This window comes from Medicago sativa, chromosome 6 (assembly GCF_051527215.1).
Source record: "Medicago sativa cultivar Bolivia chromosome 6, Bolivia_mono, whole genome shotgun sequence".
Taxonomy (NCBI): domain Eukaryota; kingdom Viridiplantae; phylum Streptophyta; class Magnoliopsida; order Fabales; family Fabaceae; genus Medicago; species Medicago sativa.
The window spans coordinates 34,782,703-34,792,033 of record NC_140754.1 but is presented as its reverse complement, the minus strand read 5'-3'; the positions used below and the strand labels follow the sequence as shown (position 1 = coordinate 34,792,033).

At 32.3% G+C, this 9,331-nt stretch overlaps 2 protein-coding genes and 1 pseudogene across 2 annotated transcripts; 2 read left to right on the top strand and 1 right to left on the bottom strand.

Moving 5' to 3' along the window:
* Positions 1 to 392: 392 nt before the first annotated feature.
* On the bottom strand, positions 393 to 4,823 carry LOC146914754 (putative E3 ubiquitin-protein ligase ARI7). Its single transcript, XM_085717499.1, has 10 exons — positions 4,528 to 4,823; positions 4,357 to 4,419; positions 3,372 to 3,551; positions 2,855 to 3,255; positions 2,423 to 2,660; positions 2,202 to 2,330; positions 1,924 to 1,998; positions 1,666 to 1,719; positions 1,446 to 1,517; positions 393 to 718 (listed from the first exon to the last, which is right to left on the bottom strand). Exons 6-10 carry the CDS (start codon positions 2,211 to 2,213, stop codon positions 584 to 586), a joined length of 348 nt encoding a protein of 115 aa, XP_085573625.1. The 5' UTR covers positions 2,214 to 2,330; positions 2,423 to 2,660; positions 2,855 to 3,255; positions 3,372 to 3,551; positions 4,357 to 4,419; positions 4,528 to 4,823; the 3' UTR covers positions 393 to 583.
* Positions 2,593 to 3,169, top strand: LOC146914755 (uncharacterized; annotated as a pseudogene).
* A 1,127-nt stretch (positions 4,824 to 5,950) lies between the features above and the next one.
* LOC146914753 (F-box protein At4g00755-like) lies at positions 5,951 to 9,108 on the top strand. Its single transcript, XM_085717498.1, has 5 exons — positions 5,951 to 6,211; positions 6,539 to 6,865; positions 6,956 to 7,071; positions 7,939 to 8,051; positions 8,781 to 9,108. Exons 1-5 carry the CDS (start codon positions 6,076 to 6,078, stop codon positions 9,040 to 9,042), a joined length of 954 nt encoding a protein of 317 aa, XP_085573624.1. The 5' UTR covers positions 5,951 to 6,075; the 3' UTR covers positions 9,043 to 9,108.
* The last annotated feature ends 223 nt before the right edge of the window (positions 9,109 to 9,331 follow it).

Here is a 9,331-nt window from a genome sequence, read left to right as displayed (position 1 = left end):
ATATCTTTAGAAAGTTTGGGGTGAGATCAAAAACTTCAACAATCACTAGTGCAGAAAACACTTTTTAAATCAGGTGAATATGACTTTTTAAATCGGGTGAACATCCGATTTATAGGTGGCCGATTTAAAAAGTGTATCTGATTTTAAGTCAGCCCCCTTTACCCGATTTGAAATCGTTTAATTTAAATCGGTTGAACCCATCTAAAATCTTTTAATTTAAATCGGTTGACCCCATTTAAAAAAGGCTAACAAGAGTCAAAAATCTTGGAATTTAAATCGGTTCACCCCATTTAAATTCTCTCTATATTTTAATTTTTTTTTTTATACAGCTTATAAATTCACAATATAGAGACATCATATAAATTTCAATTCACCAATTGAATTCCTACTAATATAGATAAATTCACACCACTTTATAACACTCTTAAATATAAAGCTTACAGTAGCAAATGCCATACAACAATGCCATACACTCTTCAAACATAAGATTCTAATTAAACTGGAATTGACAATGCCATACAACAATGCCATGCCAATCGCCACCGTAAGTGTTTTGACTTAATGTTCAAGCATAAGATTCTAATTAAACTGGAATCGACAAAAAACAAAATAATAAACCTTGCAAGTACTCAAAGAACTGCTTTTTAGCATGCTCATGCTCGGCTAAATAGTATCCATATGCATATGTCCACTTCAATACCCGCCTGCACTCAACTATCTGCAGCGTGAAACAGAATGTAGTGAGAGATCAGATATCTAGTATAAAACAGTCAAAGACATTCTCACTTCACTTAGCTTCAGAAAATAGTTCAATGAACAGCTTCATTTGTCCTTGGGACAGGTTTATGAAAAAAATGACTCCACAACAGTCTAACAAGTGTCAAAGTCTAATTTATTACTAAGGTCATCAAACAGTGATTTGAGTCATGAACCCGGAAGCTAATTTTTTGATTGTGAACAATCATATCAAATGATAAAATCTAGAGAGAAAATGAAAAATAGCATTTAACATATCACATAAATTATGTACTGTTATATACGCAAAATGTTTAATCTTAGGGCAGGAATTGATTACAAAACAATTCAACATAAGTCATGCAAAACAAAATCATCACATAATCATTGTTTAAATTACACGGATGGAGATAAGGAAGATAGACAATAGAGACTAAATAAGTTGAAATTCATATTGCTTTAATATGGGTGAAAGAAAACCTTCATTATTAATCTAATATTCCAAGTTTCTGTCAGCAATGCATAAGAATATAATCTAATATTCCAAGTTTCTGTCAGCAATGCATAAGAATAGATTGTCCTATTAAAAATCAAATGTTTTTTTCACTCCACATTGCATAAGTTCATTCAACGCATTCGATATGAATCCTCTGAATGACACGATTTCAAAAACTTTGAACAAAGGTATAACCAAATATTCATTCATTTACCTGTAACCAAGCCTCGGTTATGAACTTAAGTTGTGACTCAGGTTGGCACTGTGTGTCACTAAGCTTCTCCATCTGCCAAAAAAAAAGGACACCATAAGAACAGAGATTAAGATTTACTTTAAGTCTTTGATCTGAAAGCATCTAAAATTAACAAATACCCAACAAAACATAACAGTTTCTCAATTGGTAAGAAATAATTTCAAACAAAGCATAACAGTACCTCAATTGGTTTTGGATCAAGGCTGAGTACAACACCAGCTTGTTCAGTAATTCTCTGTCAGAACAAACAAAGTGTAGTATATTCAATTAGAACATACAAAAGTCTTAAATAAGCCATTATTGCCTCTACAGAATTAAGACACTGTGACATTTGTTGCTAACTAATTGTTTCTGAAGCTTAACCTTTCTGTATCATATAGTTCTATGTTATATGTGTGTGTTTGTGTGTAAAACCAAAAAGTAGGTTAAATGAAATTACCTCAAGGATGTACCTTGAAGCCCAGATATGATCAACAACTTCAATACCTACACTAGGTCCAACTTGATACTCCCACTGCAATATTCATAAAAGAATAATAAGAAAAACAATTCAAATAATTACAAGGTATGTAGCACCGACACTTCATAATAAAGTATGTCCGGTGTCCAACACGTTTCGTTCTATTCAAATACTTAATGTCGTGGCCGATGTATGTTCCTGGGTCAATGTTTCATAGATCATAACGCATGATACAAAAGGAACAGAAGGAGATTTACCTGGCCAGGCATAACCTCTGCATTGGTACCACTGATGTTAATTCCAGCATATAAACAAGCCTTGTAATGAGCATCAAATATATCACGTCCAAATGACTTATCTGCCCCGGCACCACAATAATAAGGACCCTGATATATCAAGAAATCTTTTAATTAAATTCATATTTTGAAGTTTGCAAATTCCTAAGAAATTTGAAATAAAACATAAGAACTGGTATTACCTGAGGACCAGGATAGCCACCAACAGACCAGGTACTGCAGGTTAGCTCAATACATTCAAGTTCATGCGAAACAACATAGACTTGGCATGAAATACATGCTAATCTTAGTAAATCGAATATACTTGTGACTTTCCTGTATACATAAACACTATTTTGGATCTATCTTTAACATGTTGTACCCTCATTTCATCTCGAAAGATTCAGCACCTTCGGTAGTAAAGTTGATGAACAACATAGCCTGCCAATTTTATAACTTTAATTTAGATTTACGGGACACAGGATAATATAGGTGTAAAACAGAGACAAAGGAAGCAAGGTTTGTAAAATGCTTTGAGACACAAAATGGTAAGCTAAAGGCAAATATATCAATAACATGCTTCTATAAATTAATAACAACTACGAATCATAAAAATAACTTAAATAGCATATTACCTTTGCGTTGGGAGAGTTAACGAATTTGACAACAAAAGGGTGATTGCTAGGCTCATTGTTGAAGACAGTCACAATTGGGGTACTGGATTCTTCAATGAATTTCTGTAGAGCTTCTACATTGAAATCATACGAGCATGAAACAATTTTAAACAACAAACAAAAAAACTAAAATATGTAACATGGAACAGTCAAGCTGCAGAAATCAGAAATACCTTTGAGTCCACGAAGAGCTCGTCAAATGGCTTAAATAACCTAACCACAGGCCCAGACACTGATGAGTCTCCATTTGGAAGGTGTTTGGCATTCAAAGTGTGAGCAAAGTCATAGTCAGAACGCAACTTCTCTGCTAATGCAATGAAGTTATCGTACTCCTCACCAGAAAATTTAGGGAAAACTCCGACCTGAAAACATTGAAAGATAATATTAAGAGTTTTATTTTCATGCATCGCATTATAAAAGATGTTACGGTATATATGAATTAAATTCTAAGATTAAACTACAATGGTTGAACACTTACAATAACAACTTTGTTGTCACCAACAAAAGCAGTAGCATCATCAGCAGATTTAATTTATGTGGATGCAGGGCCACTTTGTTTCTTCAAATACTCAACATCACCTTCAAATCATCCTCTAGAATGCGAGTAAAGTATTTCTTAAATTCAGATCCTAAAAAATAGCTCTAAATTTCAAGCCTTCTGCAAACGAAAAGTAGAGTTAAGATGATGCAATAAAACCTCAACACCCGTCAAATGGACATTTCTATATAACGATGCATAACAAACCTGCTGATCATAAAAAAAAAACCATCCGTCAACTAGAAGCAAGGATAACAACAACATAACAACATCTCAACGCCTTAACACACATACCACATCAAATGCACAACTCCTCAAATATATAAGCAATATTCATTGCATAATAACCTTAATACGCAATCTTCTTATGGTTTCACACATAATTACTCGACCATCAGAATTAAGACACACAATTGAACACAAACATAAATTTCCAGAAAATTACAGCAACAACTACAACAACAAACTGAATCTTACTAGTTACAACAACTCTTTTTACACTCTACTTTTTGGGCTTGATACTAGTTTTGGAAAATATAACCACCTACATCAGCATATGTAATATAAGATCAAAATTCAAAAGACTGTTGATACTAATTAAAATTCTGAACCGGTTACAAGTAATCAATAACCGAAATCCTTTAACAACAAATTTAAAGGGGAAAAGGGATTAATGCTTACATCAACAAATTAACTTTATCTCTTTTCTTCATGAATTTGGTAAAAGATTAATACACAATTTTAGAAGAAAATCACAAATGAAATAGAAACAAAAATTCATCAATCTATTCAAAATTATTGAATAAAAAAGAGGAACAAAAATCAACAATCTACTCAAAATTATCAAATCAAAATTATAGCAAAAATTGCAAATGAAACAAAAAAATCAATTCAGCTAAAAATCAATTCCACAAACGACAATAACCTGAACGGAATCGATGAAGGAAACCTCTGAGAATGGAATCAGCAACTCACTATTTTTAACAATCTGAAATTTTGTAAAATTAGAACAAAAATCAGAAATGAAATAAAAAACTAACAACCCAATGCAAAATTTTCGAAGTAACTAACATTAAATAGCGTGGATCTGAGTAACCTGGGAGAGAATGCATTCCAGTAAGCGATAATAGAGGCTTCAGAAGCGTGAATCAAGTAACCTGATTGAAGGAACGACGCGTTTCAATTAACGATGACGAGAACTGAAGGTTGATGCGTAAATCAACCCTCTTTTCAATCAACTATGCGTGAATCGGGTGAGGGCTTCAGACGCGTGAATCGGAATGAGTAAACTGATTGAAAGATTGGTGAGGGTGAAGGTCGATTGAAGAATTTGGGTTTCACGAGGTGTAGTAAAAAAAATTTGGTGAGTTCTGGGTGAGAATTTTGGATTAGAGGCTTGAATGAATTAGGGGTTTCTAATTTTGATATACGTGTTTGTTTTATTTTAATTTTAATATAAAATAGATTTTAAATGGGGTTACACGGTTTAATAGATATTGAAGTTCAAATTCTCCTATGGACCCATGTTTTTAAATCTGGTGGATGCCTACCCACTTAAAAACCTTGACTTAATATGTGTTTTTTGTACTAGTGAATTAATGTTTTGATAAGGACAATGCATAATATATGCAAAGTCTGAGTTTTGAACCCCGGACACCACAAAAAAAAACTTTGAAAATTAATTTATACGATTTTGGTTGTGACAAATTTGCGAAAAGTGTAATCAGATATAGCAAATCAAATCACATTTGTTACTACAAAATCCTTCATTTTTATGTATATGGCCCATGCAGTAGCACAAATAAACAATTTCGTGTGTGTGTGTGTGTGTGTGTGTGTGTGTGTATATATATATATATATATATATATATATATATATATATTGTTTGAAGGAACAATTTAGTGTATATATATATATATACACACACATCAATGATAACGGTTACAAAACTAAGTCTCCTGTTGATTAGGATTGGCCAACAAGTAAATAGGCCACAATTATATTAGTAATAGGAAACGTGTACTAGACAAAGTCAAAAGAAAAACTAATCAATATTAATTATAATAATAATACTTTTTTTTTGACCGATAATTATAATAATACTTTAAAATAAATAATTATACAAATAAAAATCCCAACACTCTTTCCATATATTTGGACAATTATTAATATTTTATTAAACATCGAAAACTTTTAAAATTTGCAGTTCAAGCCCTATCACCTTCGATAGAAACTTTGTTACAAATAACAAAAATGACGGGTAAAAAGGAAGGGAGTGAGTAATTTTACCATAATCTTGTTTTTGGTTTGACAAAGTCCTTAACTTCTTTATGTTACGGTGCTGAAGGTGTAAAAGGATACTTTTTTTTTTATATATATATATTAAAATAATGATAATTTTGACTAATTCAAGTTCAACTCTGTGATCCACAAAACACTCCAAAACCTAAACCCCAAGTCCCCTTAACCTTGTTATATAGCCATTTATATGGAAGCATCTTTATTTCTTATAGCAAAGCTTCCACGGATCCATTTTTGTCATTAAATGTTTTCTCATTACTCTATGGTTATCAAATCTGTTTCCAAATCTGTTTTGCAGTGACTGAAAATTCTTTGCTTATCAAACTCTTGATTCTTGGATAGATGTCTAAAGGGAAAACCAAACAAGATTTCATCCAATGCCTAGGACGTGACATCTCCAATGAGGTTTTTATCCGTTTGAATGACCCATGTGACATTGTTCGTGCATCTGCTGTTTCTAGGTCTTGGTACCAATTTGGTAAGCCATTTGATTTTGTATCAAGTGCTTTGCTATAATTTTTAAAATGTGTATCTTTTATTTGCTCGACGGCATATTCATTTAGAATTTTTTTATGTATGTTATATTAAATTGGTCAATTGTGATGTCTTGTTTCAAAAAGTTGAACTTATTTAATGTGATTTTGTCCTGGAAATTTGTTTCATGGGGTTCTATTTGCAAGCTTCAATGAAAGGAATGTTCCTTAACAAACTACCTACCACTAACATTTTGATTTAATTTATATATTTCTTTTAGGTATATACGCTGCCTTCTTTTAATTTTGATCCAATTTGAAATATTTTGCAGTTGTTAAAAATAGCATCTGCAAGAAACATTGCTTGAAAATGTTACCTGGAATAACCGATGTTGTTGATAGCATTGAGGTGGACAACAAAATTGAACCTTTAAGCGACATGCTCGGCGTTTGTGCAGATTGGGAGCTTCTCAAGAGAAATCATAAAGTCTATGCTGTACTGGGTTTTTATCTCGCCCGTTATGTGAAAAACGGGATCACAAAGTCCATTGAGGCATCATATTCATTAAATGAACTGGGGGATGTGCTTGAGTCTTTAAATTATAAACTAAGCTCCAACATATGTCTTATCACAAAGATTCGTGTTCAACCATACCAAGGTTAGCCCGTAGATAAATAAATGAATTGTGTATATTGATGATCCTAAATTTTTTGCTTTATCTGACCAAGAATCTACATTTTATTGTCAGCATATTTTGAGGATGGCTCCCCTATGTATACATATTCAACTGTCCGATTCAAAATTGGCCATGGTAATACTCAAATCGTATGGACGTATACTTCACCTCATTATTCAATTTTACAGGTTAGTTACACAATGAAAATAGGTTTTTGCATATTCTCTTCCATCCTTTTAAATTATTTCAAAAAAATCTTGACATGAAGCTTTTGTTTTTATTTATGTGTACAATTCGATTGTTTATGTAATTATTGTTTTGGGTTGAATTGAAACTCCTTAACCCTCATTCAAAATGTTATTGGCTACAAATTAATGCAAATAATTCTAACATGAGAGTAAGGAGTTTTAGTTAATAATATTGATTCGATGATTAAATTGTTGTTAAGAGTAAACACTTCGCTTAAATAGAAAAACATAGCTTGGAAAAAAATTCAAGGAGTCAACCGTTGCTCCCTTGCATAGGTTCCTAGAAAATGTTTCATTATAATGACATTTGCAAGAGAGAAATGTTTGGACAAGATTTAAATTGGTTAAAAATGTTTTGCGAATGCAAAAAATATATTTAGTTCTCGTGACTCGAATGTTTTACAACCGTCTCTAAGGGAATATGAACTCTGATCTTTGAGTCTATAAGGTAAGACTCTTACCATTAAGGTGACACCTCATGCACAACAGAAATTCATCTCAGTTAATGGCATAAGGGTAAAAAGATTAGTGATACATTTGTAAAAGGGGAAACTCTTGAATGAGGTGAAGCATTTGTAAAAGGAGATTCTTTTATTTTATTTAAGATTTGATAAACTTTCTTGGTTTATACTCTTTCTTCCTTAGATTTATCAGTTCTATGAGACTGGAGAAAGTTATAATGTTGATGTTCCATGGCATGAATGCTTGATTACTTATCACTTGAGGTGTGGCAAACTTTATGTTTTAGAATACAATAGTCTATTCATATATATGAAATTTTAAATTTTCTCGTCTCATAATGTACAGGAAAATTTGTTGCAAGAATTGAAACTGCCTGAACCTGCTCTGTGCAATGGAGGTGTGCTGCTAGTGGAACTAGTTGGTAGAGTTAAAAAGGAAGGACCCTCGTATGAATTAGGGTTTGTTTCTCACACGTATTCTATCACATTTTCTCACTAAATAAATGTTGTTTGCACAATATTGTCAAACTTCTTTTCATATGTCACTACAATTTGAAGTTTATGCTCTTTAATAAGTACTTGGGTATTATGGGGTGCCCAAGTTCCACATTAAGTATTATGGGATGCTCGGTGGAGTATTTAAGTGGCTCAATCAATTTAAGTAAAACACATCAATTTTTCATGACAGAGATGAAAATGTCTTAATTAAAATAAAAAAAAAATAAAAAAAAACCTTTATGAATCTATGATGTATGCGAGAAAGCATATTGCTTTGTTTTTTCTTTTACTAAACTGGAAACAATATGACAAAAAACAAAATAAACAACAGCAACTTACTCCTAACCAAATCTGTTGCATCTCCGTTTGAACGTTTCACCACCATTTCTTCTGGTGCAGTCACCGTCATGGTCGGTGGGTACTCTGGAGCTATGTCGATCGCAGTGGAATATATCTGAGCTTGTGAGTCTTTTGGGTTTACTTTTGAAAAGTAAACTCAAAGACCCATTAAGTGAGTCTTTTGGGTTTACTTTTCGGCTTTGAGTTTGGGCAGAAGATAATGTTATATGGTTTTGTTTCGATTGATTATAATAATTTATCCTGTTGTTATCTTACTTTGATCAATGACCATAGCTTCACAAAATTGTTATATGTTTTCCAACAATGATAAATTTAATTATTATGGTGCAGTATCTCCCAAGTTCAAGTTGAAGGACTACCAACTTCAGCGGCGTTTGATGTTCAATTTCATCAAGGATCAGGAAAGTGTAACTTGAAATACAACCCTACAAAATATAATCTTATATCTTCAACATCATCGAGAATTTCTTCATGTATGCAGTGTTTAACTTCGAGCACAACATTGTTTATTGTGCTATGTGTTATCGCAGCAATGATTGGTTTCTATGCAAGCCATCTGATTAGTGAGAGAGTATTAAGCAGTTCTATTTAATTATAATCTTGTAATTCTTCTTAGCAATGAAGAACTGAGTTTACATTATGTTTTTATTTCCCTTAATCTTTGCTCACGTGGCTTATTTTATTTTCCCTGTTTTTTAATTTATTTTTGGTTTGGCTTTTGCTACCACCATATCTGATTTTCCTCAATTTGAACTAAATATGGAGCAAAATTTACCTTTTAAAAAAAACAAAAAGTCATAACTGGTTTTTATTATTAGAGAAGTGGGTGTACGTAGTGGTGGTTAAGTTGGTGGTTGTTTAAGGGGACTATGTTTTAAATG

What these genes read in the sequence shown, in the direction of transcription:
- LOC146914754 (XM_085717499.1), bottom strand. An exon ending in CTTCAAGGTACATCCTTGAG is followed by an intron (nt 1,720 to 1,923) that starts GTAATTTCATTT and finishes TTGTTCTGACAG; the next exon opens with AGAATTACTGAACAAGCTGG. An exon ending in TTGATCCAAAACCAATTGAG is followed by an intron (nt 1,518 to 1,665) that starts GTACTGTTATGC and finishes TTTTTTTGGCAG; the next exon opens with ATGGAGAAGCTTAGTGACAC.
- LOC146914753 (XM_085717498.1), top strand. Translation starts at nt 6,076, where the DNA reads ATGTCTAAAGGGAAAACCAAACAAGATTTCATCCAATGCCTAGGACGT. An exon ending in TAGGTCTTGGTACCAATTTG is followed by an intron (nt 6,212 to 6,538) that starts GTAAGCCATTTG and finishes AATATTTTGCAG; the next exon opens with TTGTTAAAAATAGCATCTGC. An exon ending in CTCATTATTCAATTTTACAG is followed by an intron (nt 7,072 to 7,938) that starts GTTAGTTACACA and finishes CATAATGTACAG; the next exon opens with GAAAATTTGTTGCAAGAATT.